General features: G+C 40.2%; 1 protein-coding gene across 1 annotated transcript in view; it reads left to right on the forward strand.

The window, feature by feature from the left end:
* Positions 1 to 16,894, forward strand: part of ANKH (ANKH inorganic pyrophosphate transport regulator) — a 103,788-nt gene that overhangs the window by 69,327 nt on the left and 17,567 nt on the right. The window contains exons 7-8 of the mRNA XM_030971310.1: positions 2,739 to 2,831; positions 6,391 to 6,486. Of these exons, the coding sequence (XP_030827170.1) occupies positions 2,739 to 2,831; positions 6,391 to 6,486 (189 nt within the window). The remainder of the gene's footprint in view (positions 1 to 2,738; positions 2,832 to 6,390; positions 6,487 to 16,894) is intronic.

A 16,894-nucleotide genomic window follows, 5' to 3' on the forward strand; every position in this document is an offset into this window, starting at 1 on the left:
ATTTTTTCACTGAACAGTGTCTGCATCCCAGGTTTTCATGCTCTACACATAAGGACATATAGTCTGGAGCATTTAGATCCCAGGAATTTTAGGACAGTTGACAGTAGTTCTATGTCGTACTCTTTCCTGTCATGTATATTTTATGGCTGTGCAAACTGAAGTGAAACTACTGTTAACAGTCAGTGCATCACACAGAACAGAGACATTAAAAAGTACATATAAAAAATAATTTTTTTTTTTTGCCTCCTGGTTGGGATATGAAATGCACCCTGTTTCTCTTGAGGAATTTCAATTGCTCCAGTAAGTCTCCTACAGCTGTTGGGAGGCAGATTTCTGATTGTGATGCATATCCTTTACCAATGCTCACCACAAGCTGACCCATTCTCTTAATAAGTCTGGGGAATTTCTGCTGCCAGTTTCATGTGAGGATGTCTAGATGCATATAGCCATAGGATAAGCAAAGCTGTAAGATACTAAATTAAAAGAGAAGTTCAAAGAACTGCTGTTAATTTGTCATACATGATATGGTGTATTTCACTCACTCAGGGGGTGCCAGGGACTGCAAATAAACAGCTGTGAGAAAAGAACTTAGGAAACTTAACACTTTTACATATGTGATTCAGGGATCAGTCTATGTTTTAACAGTGGCCTTTGTACAAGGGGAGACAAAAATTAGCAAAGATAAGTTTTGCATTTCTTGGTGACTTTCAATTTTAGATGCATCACATTTCATAGCTAGCCAGTTCCGTTTTGTTGCTATTAGGATGACTCCAAATACATGTCACAGCTGGGGATTTACTGGAAGTTTTACACTAATAGTTATGGTCACATCCCAACTTTTCTGATTTCCGAAATAATTGCCTTTGCAAAGGGAGGTGCTGACAATACAGATAACATCAGTGTCTGGAGCATCTGTATCCACAGCACTTTTACAGGTCTCCTATTTAATAACAGCAGGAGCTTTCACTGTGGGCAGGGAGTCCCTGTGAAGGACTAGGCTGTAACATGTTCATAAGGACCACAAATCTACTTGCACTGTCCAGCCCCCTCTGCTTTTGTTTGGACTGCCAGCACAGTTGTGGTGATTGGCCTGCCCCTTTGGTGGTGGCTTTCATAGGGGCCTTTCTCATCTGTCAAACACAGGTGCTAGACATTTAGGAAAACTTTCAGGTATGTATGTTGGAATAACACTAATTGAGGAAAAACACTGGGAAAAAATCACTACTAAAAACTTAATACTTTCATGCAAGCAGAATCTAGGATACCCAATATGGCAGTGAATACTTTTTCCTTTAACAGGTACTGTGTCTTTGCAGACTTTTTGGATTTAAAAATGAAAATAAGCAAAATAGCGTTTATATTCCTTACTCGATTTAACCTAGTTAGGTTTCATATAGATGGAAATTCTGATGAAAATGCAGTAATGGGAGGGTGTGCAATTAAAAAATGCAATCTTAAAATTCCAATTTGTTTTATTTGAACCAATTACTTTTTCAAGGTACATTAAACATTATTAATGCTGTTATTAGCAGGGAAGGATCTATACCACTCTCTTCCTCTCTGTGGTTATCACCACATTCCACTCCCTTTTTAAACAGCACAGGGAACAAATTAGCTCAATACATGCTCCTGTGTCTGTATAGATCTTTTAACCAAGCAAAGACAGCAGTTAAATTTATAATGGGAAAATGGGCTCAGATAATCAAGAAAATGTATTTTGAAAGTTTGGGAGTGAAACAGAAACATCAATAGTTACAAAAAGTCTTTCTTAACACTACCATTGCCAGATGTAAAATGAGTCAGAAGTATGTGGATTGTAACAGATCTGAAACCTGCAGACAAAAGGCACCCAAATACTTTGATTTCTAGAGTTAAAGAGAGTCAGGCAGTTCTCAGTACAGATGCATACTTCAGCTCTGAGGACAAGAAAATTTGGAGTGACAGTAGATTTACAAGTAGCCACAGGAAGAGCTCCTAAACACCCTTCCTACATGAAGGTATTTGGACTTTTTCTTCAGCAGCCAGAAAAATCACCAAAATATTTCATACATAATATGGGGGGGGGAGCTTATGTCCTTGATAAACCTCTTGGACTGTACTTTTGAGAGAGTAAAAGGGCAATGGATTGTTAAAATTGCAGGCATTGAATTGTTTCTTATAATGTTCAGCTGGAATTATTTTTGTCTGGTGTTCATTGATGAGCACCTGCCTCCAAGCAGTCATATTGATGTCCAAATTCAGTCAGTCACTGACATCCAATGATTTATATATAGTCTGCCTTACTTGAAACCATTTTATTTATGGATAACCAAGTAAAATGCATATAAATTGAAATTATGTGGTATGATCTAAAACTACTGTGAGCTGCAAGGCATTCTGCTGCTCAGGTATCTGTAGGCAAAATTACTCAGGGGCAATATGGGACAAAGGTGTTGGCCTGATAAGGAGTGCACCACAGCTCAAGTTAACTATTATCTCAGAGTATCAGAGTGATGGTGAAATTACAAAGTTGACTTAGGTAACTTCATGGCACAAAAAAAAATTCATAAGCTTGAAATGCCAGGCCAAGTGACGCCCATTTCGATGGTCTTCCTGAAACAAAAAGCATCAAGTCCCTGGTCTGGTTTTGCATTGTGCCACGGTCAATGAGGTGATACTGGTGGGCAATAGCACCCTGTGTTAGTTTCACTGTTGTGTTTGAAGATTTGAGGTTCATGTTTCTCTCTCTCTATTCGTAGGCAGTGGCGATTTTGACAGCTACATATCCAGTGGGACACATGCCCTATGGCTGGCTGACAGAGATCAGAGCTGTGTACCCTGCTTTTGACAAGGTGAGTGTCCCTGTTAGGGCTGTCATAAATACCTCTTGTGGGGTTTTGCATGTGTGGTCCTCCTAGTTCTCTCTGTTTGTTGTTTCACTGATAGGTTTTCTTAAAATCTAGTTAAAATTAATTGGCTTTCAGTGGCTTCAAGCTGTTGTCTGATTTATGATTTTAACCTTAGCTCTGTGTTACAAGGTATTTAGCTGCCTTTTGGATAGATAGGTGCTGTTATTTTAGGGATTAAAAAAAGTTCTTGCTATGAGGTTTCTACTCAGGTAATGAAGTGATTTCTCAGAAAGTGTCATCACTGAATGAGCAAGCTCACATCTCTGCTCTGGATTTTGTGGTATGTCCCAAGTGGGTTTGGGTTCATTTGCTTATGTTAATATTTAGCAAAGGGTGTTTCACAGCCTGACACTAACAGAGATAACAGACATTCTTTTAGTAGTACTGACTTAGCTGACCAAGGCTATGAAGATTTTTGTTGGTAAATCATGTAATTATGTAAGAATGCAAGGACTGCTCCTGGAACTGAGCACAGAACAAAAATTAATTTTGTTTAGTCTTTTTTTGCTCTGATTTATGACTGGTACTCACTAGTCCATATATTATGCAAAGAACAGTCCTGTCCTATGACTCTAGAATTCAAATGCCAAATCGTCTCCTTCCCTTTATTTACTAATTAGTAACTGAACTTTCTGGTTTCAAATACTTATGAAAAATAGGGATTTTTTTCTCTGGAATGTATCTAACTGGAGCAAGCCCTGTTTAATATCATCCACCATATTTCCAAGGAGAATTTAAAACCAACACGAAGTCAAATCAATCACAACCTCCTAACCTGCCTGTGTACAACTAAATTGACCTGTCAGATAAAATACCACATGTAGGTTTTCTCAGAGGCCATGCTGCTCAAAAGGAACTGCAGATGCAAACCCAGTGAACTGCAAGATAAAAATAGTTTGGGACAGGAAACTCAGGAGCTGCTAACCTCATTTGATGCAAGCCACAATCAAATGCACTATTGTCAAGCAGTAGTAACAGCAATTAAGACTCCTAAATTCAGGTCTGATTTAGCTGGTGAAAGATACACTGACAACTGCAGAGGTGACAGGATTAGACCAGGATTTGTCCATTTGTTTATTTCAGTTAAATGGCTTCTCTCAGGGCTCTTGTGGGACACTGTGAGGAAGAAAATGCCAGGATAAGGCACAGATGGGTACAGTTTATCTAACTGCTGGAAAAGTACTCATGGGAATTTTAGTTCCATGTTTGAAGAGCAATTTGTAATAAAATGTACAAAATTAGGTAGCAGCAGTATAAAGGGTATTTCACCCTGGCAACCATATGTGTAATTGCCTTCACTGTACTTTTCAGACAATAAATACCAAACCTGAAACCCACAGTGGGTTTTTGAAGATTGCTGTGAGAATTGCTTTTCCCTCAGTCATGCATCACCTTGTGTCACTGTGCCTTCCAGAAGCTTTGTTTCCTTATCATAAGTTTTTCTCCGAAGAGCCCAAATAGAAACACTTTTTTATTTCTGGACCCTGTAAGGTGCCCATTGTGATTTTCAGAAGCCAAAACAGTGTGTTGCATTCAAACTCCCATTTTCTTTTGTTAGTTATTCAGGAGGCTGGCAATACTGATGGCCATCAGAAGCACACTGACTGATGGGATTTGAGATGCCCCTCTTCAGGGGTTCTACTGGAGAACTCAGATTATTTTCTTCACAAGGGAAATCATTATCTCTCTTCACATTTGTAAGAGAGATGCAGGGTCCTGCTTCAGTCTTTTATGAGACTTTGTGTCCAAAGCAGCCCCATGGCCTAGCAGTTACATTCAGGCTAAGGGTTACTACTGACATCTTGGAAGAGAGCAGGCATATGCTAGTTCTGTGCTCTGTATGCTGTTTTACATGGTGATAATGCCATTGCTCCTAATGGACCCTGCCACCTGGCTCAGTGCAACACCAGTTTTGAGATTTGTGAATGCTATTTATCTGATGACTAGATGGGAATGCTATTTATCTGATGACTAGATGGGAATTCTTTTTGCTCCATAGTGTTTTGTTCTGAGAACTAAATAGTGTGGAAGCGTTGTGACCAAAGAGTATGTGGTCAAGAGTTGGAGCAAATGGCAGAGTGTGGCAAGGGCAAGGACAGCAGCAGTGAGGTACAAACAAATGAGAAAGCTTTTTCTTAGCAGCCCTTTTGGATGGCTTGTTTTGGGTGTGCTTTATTTCCCCTGTGTTATTTTAGGCTTGCTAGAAAGTTGGGCCATGCAGCAAAAAGTTCATTTAAACAGTGGTGAGTGATGTAAGCAAAGCTTATCCTCACATCTGTGAAAACTAACAGCAAAGCAAAGTATTTCTTCAGAAACACAATTAATAGTAATAGATGCATGAAAAAATGTTTACAGGGAGTTTTCATCACCTGTTCCCAAAAAGGTCAGATGGAGTGGCTTCCTGCTTTAGGTTCTGGGTTGCCTAAATCTTCAAGCACCCAAAATTCCAAGCAGGTATTTAGGCAGGAACGTGGGGCTATCTAGGTGCAATTGCTGCACTGATCAGAACAAAAGCCTTAAATTGCAAAATCCCATCAAGCACCTGAATGTGTGTAGAATTATGTACTGTTCACAGAGCTCCACTCCCCAAATGTGCCTGCAATAGTTCTATTTCTCCTACAAGTGATTCCAGTAGAGAAGGCTGACTCTGTGACAGGTACTGCTGCTCTACCCCAGTTACAGCTAGGGTGTATAAATGTACATCTCATGGTACAGGTTTTATCAGCAGGTGCACAAACTTGTGTAACAGTCCCAGGGTAAATGCAATAGATGACCTAACAGCCTCTTCCTTAAGGGCTCCTAATGGTAACCTGCTTTGATCCTCTCCTTTCACAGACCATTTCATTTGGTTTTATGCTTTCCCCAAGGGCAATTTTAAATCTTCAGCTTCATTTGCTACATCAGACATTTGGAAGAAGGCTATTGTTGTTTTAAATAAAACTTTGTTGCCATGTGAGTGCAGAGTCCATGTTCAAGGTGGAACATCTAATAGTCCTAATTATGTTCTGTTCATTAAACTGCATTAATGGAGCCAGCTGTTCCAGAAGCTTTGTTTATATTACCTGCTTGTCTAATTGGATCAGTAAGGATGCTTGCATTCTTGATTTGGTACCAATTTGTGGTAAACGGGAATCAGATCCAGTTTTTCCTGTGAAAACATGCTGCAAACATTAAAATAAGGTTTAAAAAAAATCATGTGGTGTTTTCTTAGAAAGAGCTACCAGCGTTTTTCAAAGCTGAATTTGTTAAATAGAACTTATTATATGGAAAAGTAGGGAGATTACTCAGCCCTCAGTGACCATAGCAGCAGTTGTTGTCAGTTTAAGCAGAAAATGTTCTGTAGTGGTACAAAGTGCTCAGAAAGCTCTAGGTTATAAAGCAAACAAGCCAAGTCAGACATGGACAGGCACAGACAGTCAGATCCAGCACATGACCCTGGTGCCAGCAGCTCCTGGTAGTCTGGAGCCAGGCTAATGCTCTCTATCTCTCTCTCTTGCCCTAGAATAACCCCAGCAATAAACTGGTGAACACCAACAGCACCGTCACAGCCACACATATCAAGAAGTTCACTTTCGTCTGCATGGCGTTGTCCTTAACGGTAAGAAACCTTTGTTCAGCTCAGTGGTTTTCATCTCAACCAGAAAATTGTCTCCTCTACCAAATGCTAAAAGCACTAGCAGTTTAAGAAAGGTGAGTTGTCTTGTCTTGTGAAGCTGTGTTGTTTTTATCTGGAGAAGAGAGTGTGATCATAGTATTGGAGTAACAAGAAAATCAGCTGTCATTAGCTCAGGCTAGATATCTAAAAGGTTGGAGTTACTCCATTTTATTTTCACTACTTTTCATTTCAAATCAGCCTCCTGTGCAAAAAGATATCAGAGACCTGCTTTTCTTTTCATCTCTTTTTGTTTCTTTTTTAAAATGAGCAAAACTTCATGTAACCAATGTGTCAGGAAGACAAAAGAATTCATTTGTGTCACATGCAGTGGGATGGCAGCCTGTCCCTGAGCATTTTTCATGTACTGTGAATGGTGAGAAAGGCAGCATGGATTGACCCTGCAGTAGCTGCTCCCTGCTGCCTCTCCTGGCACTGGGTTTTCATGTGGGGGTACTTTGATGCACGTTTGTTCTGTTTGCTCTCAAAATGAACTAAAAAGAGCAATCTCAGAGATGGTACTGACACTGACGAAAGGATCTAAATCTGTGTCATTTCATGGGGATGATTTTCAGGGAGGAATTTTGCTGAGCCTGCCATGTTTCAAAATGACCAATTTGCACACATAAATACAGTGCATTTTCCCCAAGAACACTGTTTCTGCAGTCTTCTTAGCAACAAACAGGCAGTTGTGGAAGAAAACTGCAGCTGGTGGGAATCATAGCAAATAATGGAGCAGATGACCAGTGTAAATCCAATGTCTGTTTCTATAAAGGATGGATTTATATCAGTGCTGAGGGCCAGGACATCATCTCTACACAGTACCTGCACTAGAAGGACAAAAGAAAAGGAGAACCTAGAAAATAAGTTTTTCATAGAAGAAGTCCTTCATTACACTAGAAATGTACTTGGGAAATGTGGCAATTGTTTTAGGATACAATGCTCAAAGTCCCACAATTGAATCTACTCATACCCCAGACAGGTTCACTGTTTACCCTCAGCGTTGCATGCTTTCCATGGGTTACCTGGCTGCTTTGGAATTCTCTTCTCCCTACATTCACAAATTCACTACTGAGCATGGGAGTGCTGACAGAATTTCTCTCTCCCCTTCATTTTAGTGTAGAACCTTTATGTCTGGGTTGCAAATGGCTTATGCATGAAGAGAAACTAATTTATGTCAAAGGAAATGTTACAGCACACAAGCCAGAAATATCTGTAACCATCTTCACCCCACCTGAGAATGTGGGATACAGAACTCTGTGTTATTTCACAGTTGAAAATGAAGCAGTTCAATCCATCCATAGCTGAATTACATTTCTTCTGCTCTTTGTTTCCTATACTTTTTCCCTAAACAGCTACAACTGGCCACCATCAAAGACAGAATTGTATGAACCAGTGTGGCATCTCCTCTGTCTTTTAATTTCCTTAAGCTTGACCTCTTTTCATGTGGCTTAGAGACCAACAGCTCTTGCTCTAACTTGTATTTCCTAGAGCAAGAAACACACATATGCCTCCACTGAATTGGCCATTGTCTGGAGACTTTCCTTGAGACCCTAGCTCTCATTATCTACCATCACATGTCTTGAGGTTTTCTTTTGTGTCCTGTTCCAGACCAAAGTTATGTTCTCTAGAGTTGGAGCCTTCCTCAAAGTCTGTCAGTGTTGTTACAAACCCACAAAGGGGAAAGCGTTCTTTGTTCTAAATTGTTCTGAGAATACTATTTCAATCTCAGAGTTTTCTCTGAACTGACTGTATTATTAATCCCCCATGATATTTATCCAGTTCTGGTTACTCTGGTTCTGATGGATTACAAGCTTTTCACATTACCATCACTACCCTCTTCAGAGTAATTTTTAATCACCTCAATTAGCTTTTGTTTTGTGACTTCCTGGGATTTTGTATCCAGAAGTTCTCATTTTACTTTCAAGGGCAGTTCTTTCATGAGATCATCATGAGACATCTGCCCGCAGTGGAATTCCAGAAACACTTTTGAGGTCCGTAGCTTTTCCTGTCCCATTTCTATTTTTGCCTGCTAGTGACAGATTCTTAGGATTGCTTGTCAACAGACAGAGCAGAAAAATAGACACGAGCTCTAAAGATTCAGTTATATTCAAAAGCACAAGCCTGCAAATGCTTCAGTACACAAACTCAGCAAATGTTGGGATGGCTCGTGTTAATGTGTGCCACAGGCTCTAAGGAAGTAGACTTCAAATTTGCCTCTGTTGTGGCCAGGTGAGTTCTCATGGCCGTTGGTGATAGCTGTGTTTTTATTCAGGGGCTCTACTTCAACAAATGGCAGTCAGGCTAGTGGCATCACCATTGGTACCATCTAGTTCTTTCAGGTCAGAGGGAAGGGCTCCCAGACTGATAGGACAAAACAAATTCAGTAGTCAGGCATGTAATGTAAAGGCATTTTCCAGTGGATGATCTGTAGAAGGATTCCAGAAGATGTAAAGATAAAGGAAGTCCATTAACCACTCGAAAAAATAACAGTGAAGATTTAAGTACAAGCAGCAGCCCTGCAGGGAAGCACCTTCCCAATGTAAAACCTTGGGAAGCTTTCAATCATCAAAGACATGCTATTTCAATAGAACTGGGAGAAAAATGTCCTACCTCCTTCCAGAGACCAGTCATGCCTGCACAAGAAGTACTGCAATCCTACTACTGCAACAGAAACACCTTGTCACTTGGTATTGACAGTATTAGGTCAGAGTAGGAAAAAAGGGCACAGTTTTGTTAAGAAACATAACTTCATGGTTTGTTTAAATCCTCATGGGACCTGAAAGGCTACACCTGAGCCTTTCCAGGCTAACTTTGCAACATGCACATGTGCTCTGTCAAGGATGATCATAAGTACTGTCTCATGGCTTTGAAGCTGCTATTTATGCTAGGGTATTAAAGCTGCTTCTTCAAAAAACGGGAATTAGTTGTATTGCTCAGTGAAAAATGTGTAGACAAGCTGATTTATTTAAAGGCTTTAAGCAGAAATCATTAAACTCCTGATAGGTAAAATAGCTGTTGTGATTAGTCACATTGATGTGGTTTTTGTTGTAAGTGGGGATTCCTTCCAAAGCCATGTTTTGTGACTCTGCAACTGAATGTGAAATTTGTGTAGCAGAGGGAAGGGACTAGGCTGTAGAATTTTTTCCGTACAAATAAAGGACCATTCTGATTTTAAAAAGCTAGTCATGCTTGGTAATTTACATGCAGTTTAAAGGGTGTCCATAATGCTGTTTGCCATTATCTGTTACTTCACTGCCAGTAGGCACTTCAGGAAAAATGCTTCTTTCCATATATAAGCAGAGATACTGCTCCAAATGCCAATGCTGCTGCCATTGCAGGTCAGGCTGTTGAAGAAGTAAACATTTTGGTTCAGTGCTGTTTAGATGGCCCTGCAGATCAGCCCTGAGGTTGCTGCACAGCTGTAAACTAAGGGAAGACACAGACTTAACAGAAAAGTGGTACCTCTGTAGCCCATATCCCTTTGGTTGTGGGATATGTCAGCCTCAGTACACTGCAGAAATTCCAAAATAATTTGTCTGGGTGCTAATTTACTGCATTTCTCCACTGCAGCAAAGGTTTGCTCTGTCAGGGGAGAGCACTCCCTCACATATGAGCTGTGCATAGAGGGGCAGGCTCTGTGAGGAGCAAGCTACTCGAAGGAACCTTGCCATACACAGGGGAGTAATAGCAAACAGGCTGTGCTTTAGCAAAATTCTATTTCTTAGAATTCTAAGAAATTCTATTTCTTAGAATACTGGTAGTATCTCTGAGCTTGGATACCAGAGTGCAAAATTCAGGGATTTTTCCAAGGCAGCCTGTGATGGGGCACAAATACTGCCAAATTACATTTCTCTCTCTTTTTCTCTTTTTCTTTCTTTTTTTTTTTTTCTTTTTCAATCTTCTCCCCATTTCCCAGCTGAGCCTTTTTTAAGCCCTCTGTGATGACACAGAAGTTGCAATCAGTTAAGATCCTTTTCCCTGGCTAATGTTAGCTGCTGGCAGCCACATGATTAGTGTTTGGTCATCTGCCTCTGAACTGCAAGGCTTTGCAGGCTCATTTGACATCAGTTGTTAGTGCTGCTGTACAAAAGTAAGAGAGGCCTCCTTTGTGGGGGCTCAGGCTGCTTTCCTGCAGCCGCTGCAGCCTCGTCTGCATGGCCACAGCCGTGCCCTCACACATGTCTGTGTGTGGGGCCGTGTGCCCTGAGCTCAGAGGCAGCCATCGATTGTGCAGGCAGCGCTGGGAAATGGGACACTCAGCTCTCCCAGGGGACTGGCAGCAGTAGCATTCATGTCTCAGAATCATGCTGGAAGACAAGTCATGTCTTAGTTAACACGAGGTCTGAGCACCCTCATTAAGTAGCTGCCACCGGGGTAAAAGCACAGCCAGCACCAGCTCAGTGTGGCTGGCAGCAGGTCACTGCATGGGAGCATACAGGGAGAGAGAAAGCAGCTTCTCAGAGAGCACTGTGACAGCTCCCTAGCTCACCAGCACTGAAAGTGACCCTGAATAGTCTGCACTTACTTGTTCATTTACAGCAGGGAAGGAGCAATCAGTTCTTACAGCAGTAGTTTGAGAACTGCGCAATTTGGTTCAGCTTTGTCTCTCAGCTGGGACAGGCCACAGTGGTTTTTGGGATACAGTTCCAAACACCAGCTCCTGTTGCTGCATTAGCTGCAGTGCTATCAAGACACATGGCCAGTTATCTTCATATTCTCCAGTGTTCTGTGGATTGCAACAGGTTTTCCCTTCCCAGTAAGACAGGCTCAAGGTGCCAGGGTGACACGCTGTGTGCACCACACCATGTTCATCCATCTGTCACCAAGCTCATGTACAGCAGGAGAGCTGCACAGTACCTCGAAGTTTTAACATGTGTTCTATTAGAAACAGCTTGAAGCTCTTTCCAGCTATTTAAGAGGAATTTCAATCTTGCTTTGCTTTTTTTTAAATGAACATATGGTTATGGACAATTGGGGAAGGTAGCAGTTTTCATGAATAAACAGACTGATTAAGGGGAGAAGCTAATTGTATAGAATACTGTTTTGTTAAGTGTTAATTAGTAAACACTGCTTAAGAAACAAAATCTATCATTTTTTGATGTTCAGTTTTGCCCTGTGATTTTTCATTCCTTTCTATTCCAAAAGAATAAAGATAAAAGATAGAGTGGAGAGAAAGTGTTCACATTTACACTCATATGTGTCTGTGTGATTTATGCAATATTTATAAATTTCATATTTACTTGTTACAAACATACTAATGAAAACTTTAAATCTCTTAAAAAATAAATAAAAAGAACCATCACCATGAAGTTTCAATGAAAGTGAAGGTTTAGGCACTTAACCTGCACAGATTAATGTGCATTGTGTTGCGGTAACCAAATTCAAATTCCAGGTCACCTGCATTAGATTTAAATCTCAGTGAAAGTTTAAATGCAATGTACTTAGGAGCAGACAGCTGGTCAGTTTACTGGCTTATATGCTTAACCTTGAGAGTTGGTGTGTGTGTCAATACATGTCAAAATGTCAGCTACTTTACAGTCAGGGTTGGTTTATTGACGCCTTGATTATGTTGCTCATAATTGAGGAGTCTAATGATAACTTTAAAATGTTTCTAATACTGGTAAAATTATTTTCTATTTTATTTGTTAGATAATGTCTTAGATTCTATAAATAAAAAGCTAGACTTTTTTTTTTGTAAATAGAGTGTAGTATTTAGATTCATAACTTGTTCTTTTGATGCAGGATTAAAATGTACTGATTACTAAGAACTCCTGCTGATGAGCAACTGTAGTTTGAGTTACTACTGGCAAGTGTTGTTTCTTTCATTTGCTGCTAGTTATCAGTCTCTTAGGAAGAGCAGCACACAGACATTTTGTCAGCTCTCCAGTGATTATACCTTGTAGCACAGCAGCATAAACTACCATCACTTGGCAGTTATAGTCATCTCATAGATTAATGTATAATGTATGTACCTGATAAGCATACCATACTCAGTATCATTCTAGAGTGAGGGGTTTCATATCATATTACATCATAACCATCAGAAGGTTTAAGCTGCAGCATTTAACCTGTTTGCTTGTGTCTTTTACTTCCCCCCAGCCATGGGCAAAAAAGAGGGACAGATGCTGGGAACCATAGACTTGAAAGATTCAATAGAGGGACCCCATCTCCATCTGAAAACAGCAGGGGGAGGTCCAGAGTCACAGGGTTTCTCCTGCTGGATCCCTGTGATGGGATCAGTTTCAGCCAGAAGAGGGGAGGAGGAAAGTCTTTGTTCCATTTACAAGAGTTTACTGCAAGCCATCCCATCATTTTCCTAATTCTCAGTTATCATCTGCTTGGTTATGTTCTGATATTAATCATCAAGCACCGAGGAGATAAGAAAACCCTGATCAAGAACCAGGAAGCCAGTGGAACAGGGAAAATTCCCTATATGAAAAAATGAGAAGCACAGAAGACAAGACTCAGTAGTTGCTGCTTCCTGCTTAATTTTGTTAGAGCAAGAGTCAAACACTGTGGAAGAGTAGCAGCTGTGTTTCATCCAGGCTGAAAAGCCTTGTCTGTTTAAAAGACAACTTGAGATGCCTGAGCTTTTGCTCTTTGCTTTGGATTTGGTTATGCCAGAACTGCCAAGTAGGTACTGATTGCTGACTCTTCTGTCCAGTTTATCAGCAAGGCTCCACCAGCCAGTGAAATGTAGCACTGGCAGATAATACTGGAGTCAGAATGAAGAAAGGGAGAATATTCATACCAACTCAGTGTATTATTGCAACAGCATTGCCTTATTGACTTATTCCCTGATGCTGTGCAAACACTCTATACTCAATAGCTGTTCAATTTCCAGTTGAAGTCAGCAAATCATGTTTCCCAGCCTTAAGTCTGGCAGCTGATTTTTCCCATGAGGGACAGCAAAGACTGTTCAGTTTTCATAGGCCCATTTGCTCTCAAATATTCAGTCTGTAGTGTAATAAATATACCATTTCATATCCCTTTCTGCACTTACAAATAAGTTCATTTTCCACTTGATAAACTATCCTGTGTGAAGCTCTTACATGCATTAGAATGATGTATTTGATGTTTTCAACTATGCTGTCTGCTAAATAATGAGACATAAAGCAGCTTTGACGGAAGTTAAAGGAGAAAAGTTAAAGAATTCATTGCATCTCTGCAGCAAGCCTGACTGCTGGCCTACTAGGTACCCTTAGTTTGTACTCAGGATAACATGATTTAGGCTTGCATGTTGAAAAATGCCAAGCAACATGTTCCCATTTCACTGAAATCTTTTGAAGGTAGAGGAGGAGTATCCATAGCATGAAATAACTGCATGGCAGATCCCTGCAGTGCACAGCTCCCACTGGGTCCCAGGAGTCCCATGGCATTTGGCCACCATGAATGCACTTCCTGAGCTGCAGTTGCTAGAGGAGTATCATGCTCTCCACTTTCTTTCCAGCTTTGGAGATGAAATACCTGGAAGGCCAAGAGACAGAAAATTGCATTCAGGGCCTGACCCAAGATTAATTTTTAGATGCCTTAAGCAGCTTCACTGTAGCCAAGGGGTATGCAAAGGAGGGTTTTAAAATAGAGTTTGCCACAAGCAGTACATGTGAACATGTTTTCACAAAAATGTGGATAGTGTTTTTCTCCTTTCTGAAAGAAAATAAGGTCAGTTACCATTACTACTGTGAAATCAGTATTAGACTGTCAGGTAGCAGGAAGATGTAGAAATATTTGAATATACCCCCTCACCTTCGTGTATTTAAGCAAACAGGGGAGAAGGGTTGTGTGTGCTCATTTGATTAAGTTTGGATCAGTCTAGAGAGGAGCAAAGTGATTTGCAATTCTGACCCATGCAAGAAACTGTTGGGGCTTTTACTCCATTATTCGTCTTACACTCTCACGAACCCTTTAGCCAAGTACCTGCTGCCTCATCCGCACACTTTCAAGTGATTCAGATGCTGAAAAAGGAAGCTAGAAAAAATTTTTAAAACTGTTTCTGTTTCCTTGTGATTGATGTCATGTATTTCCTCAGTGTCTTGAGAGGATTGCTGCCAGAAAAAAATCACCCAGTAGTTGCAACTTGTATAGCTCTGGTAGCTATAAACATTCCAGGCTGCTAACACTGGTTCTTAGTTCACAAGCTGAAATCTGAACAAAGTGGGGATTTCTGAGATCCTTAATTTAGCCCTTCTTCTCTGTGCTTTACATCTAACCTGCATGCAATGCTAAAACCTCCTCACTTCCCCATCTCAACTCTTATGGAAATGACAGATAGCAGGCATTCTGAAGATGGCCCACAAGGACCAAAGTCTGAATTCAGAAAAGGGGCAGTACTGGAGAAGTGTGTGGTGAAATTTGAGCTTATTAAATAAATACTAAAGAGAGAGCTAAATATGTAGTCCTTGTGCATTGATGGTGCAGAAGATCAGCTAACAAGTAGATACAAAAGGAACTGAAATTCACAAAGCCTCATTTTTTCACAAATTTTTGACTCATGACCTAGAGAATAGCATCATGGTCTGAAGATGACAAGCCATATGTTTAAGTTCCTTGGCATTTCAGATACTGAACACCTTCCCTGCAAATGGGGAATGCAATGCGATGTCCAGTTAGAAACCTCATTGATCTGTTCTGTCTTGAGGATTGGGCTGCTGTAGGCATTTCTGCCTTACCAGAATAGACAGCTGTGTCACACCATGAAAAAAGGATCACGATGATTTCTTTCATGTGAACAAGGAAATCTATAGATTTATCAGTGTTCATGTGCTCAAACTAAAACATTGCACAAACTAAGTTATTGTAGAAATCACAAATTTGAATTCTGGAGCAGAAAGTTTCTGATGGCAATAATGCTTTTTAGTTTTTGAAATGCTTGTGTTTTGACAAAGCACAAATGTTTTTGGCACTATGTTTTGTGGTCTTGTAGTTCCAGAAGGTCAGTTACCAACCACTGCACTAGAATTTATAAATGGAAAGTTATGTAAGAGCCAACTTTCCTAAAGTGACTTGTGTTCCTGTATTAACTAGGGTGAGCCTTCGCTGTCTTTTAAGGTTGACCAAAGTTATATGATTTTTTTTGTGGGGGAGGGTGTTTTTTTAGGAATTCTGACTGCAGAATTTTAGAGTTTTAGCTATAATTGATTTCTTTCGATGCCTCCCACAATGTCAAATTGCAGATTAATGCTGCCAATCCTCATTCCCCTTCCACATAGTTTACAGCAGTCAAATTTGATAGTATATTGTCCAGTTCATCCAGATGGAAGCAGTGGTGGATCCTCACCTGTCTAAGGTCACGCTTACAGCTTTCCTGAACTGGAATTTTTCCTGAATATCTGCTTTTCTGCTTGTGAGAATAATCAATTACCCCTGAAGATCTCAGAGTAGCTACTGCAGTGTATCTCCATTCCTAGTATTTGTCACTTACTTTCAGGAATACCTTTTTATAACAAAGAGCTTAGTCACGGCTAGCAGCTCTTTAAGGAGCAGTACAAACCGTATTTTTCTCAGAACTGAAGTCCTGTATAGCTTTATTTAGTCTTCTCTGTAGTTCTTTCTCCTGAGTTTAAAGATAAATGGAAGAAAATGAAACTAGCTGAGCTGGTCAGAGTGCTAACAATGCCAAGGTTGTGGGATCAATCCCTGTATGAATCATTCACTTTAGTGCTGGACTCAATGATCCTTGTGGGCCCCTGCCAACTAAGAATATTGTGTGATCCTATGAAATGTATTTAGGAACTATATTTTGCTACCACCATATCTACCTGTGACATTCTGTGTCAGAAGTTGAAGCCATTGCAGAGGCCACTGGGTTTGTGTTCATTTTTTCTTATAATTTATTGGCTGTCTTTGTTTTGCATCTCTGCATTGCTTCATTATCAAAGGTTACAACCTAGCTTTATTAAAGTCATGGCAAATTTGGACTGAGAGACAGTAAAATCCACACAAATAAATGTCACAACAACAATCTGGTCATTCTCAGGGGACACAACCCCAGCTGCTGACTGCACCCTGAAATTCCCTGGGTGACAGAGTATTTGAAATTCCCTGGGTGACAGAGTTCAGTGTCCTTATCTCTTGTGAGTATACAAAGAAAGAATATGAAAAACACGGACAATTCTCCAAACTTCTCCAACTCTCTCAAATCTTACTTCACCAATGGTCTCATTACAGCCTTATTGTATTAAAAAGATCTCACAAGTCTTATCAAGAATATCCATACTTTAAAAGAAAGAATTAACTTTTAAGATTTAATCTGTTTTATTTTGACTTTACTGTTGTAGACGATATGAAGGTCAAGGACAGCTTTTAGAGTGATAAAAACTCATCTACTCATCCAGTGGAGCAATTTGTTTTG

The sequence above is a fragment of the Camarhynchus parvulus genome, chromosome 2 (genome assembly GCF_901933205.1).
Source record: "Camarhynchus parvulus chromosome 2, STF_HiC, whole genome shotgun sequence".
Taxonomy (NCBI): Eukaryota; Metazoa; Chordata; class Aves; order Passeriformes; family Thraupidae; genus Camarhynchus; species Camarhynchus parvulus.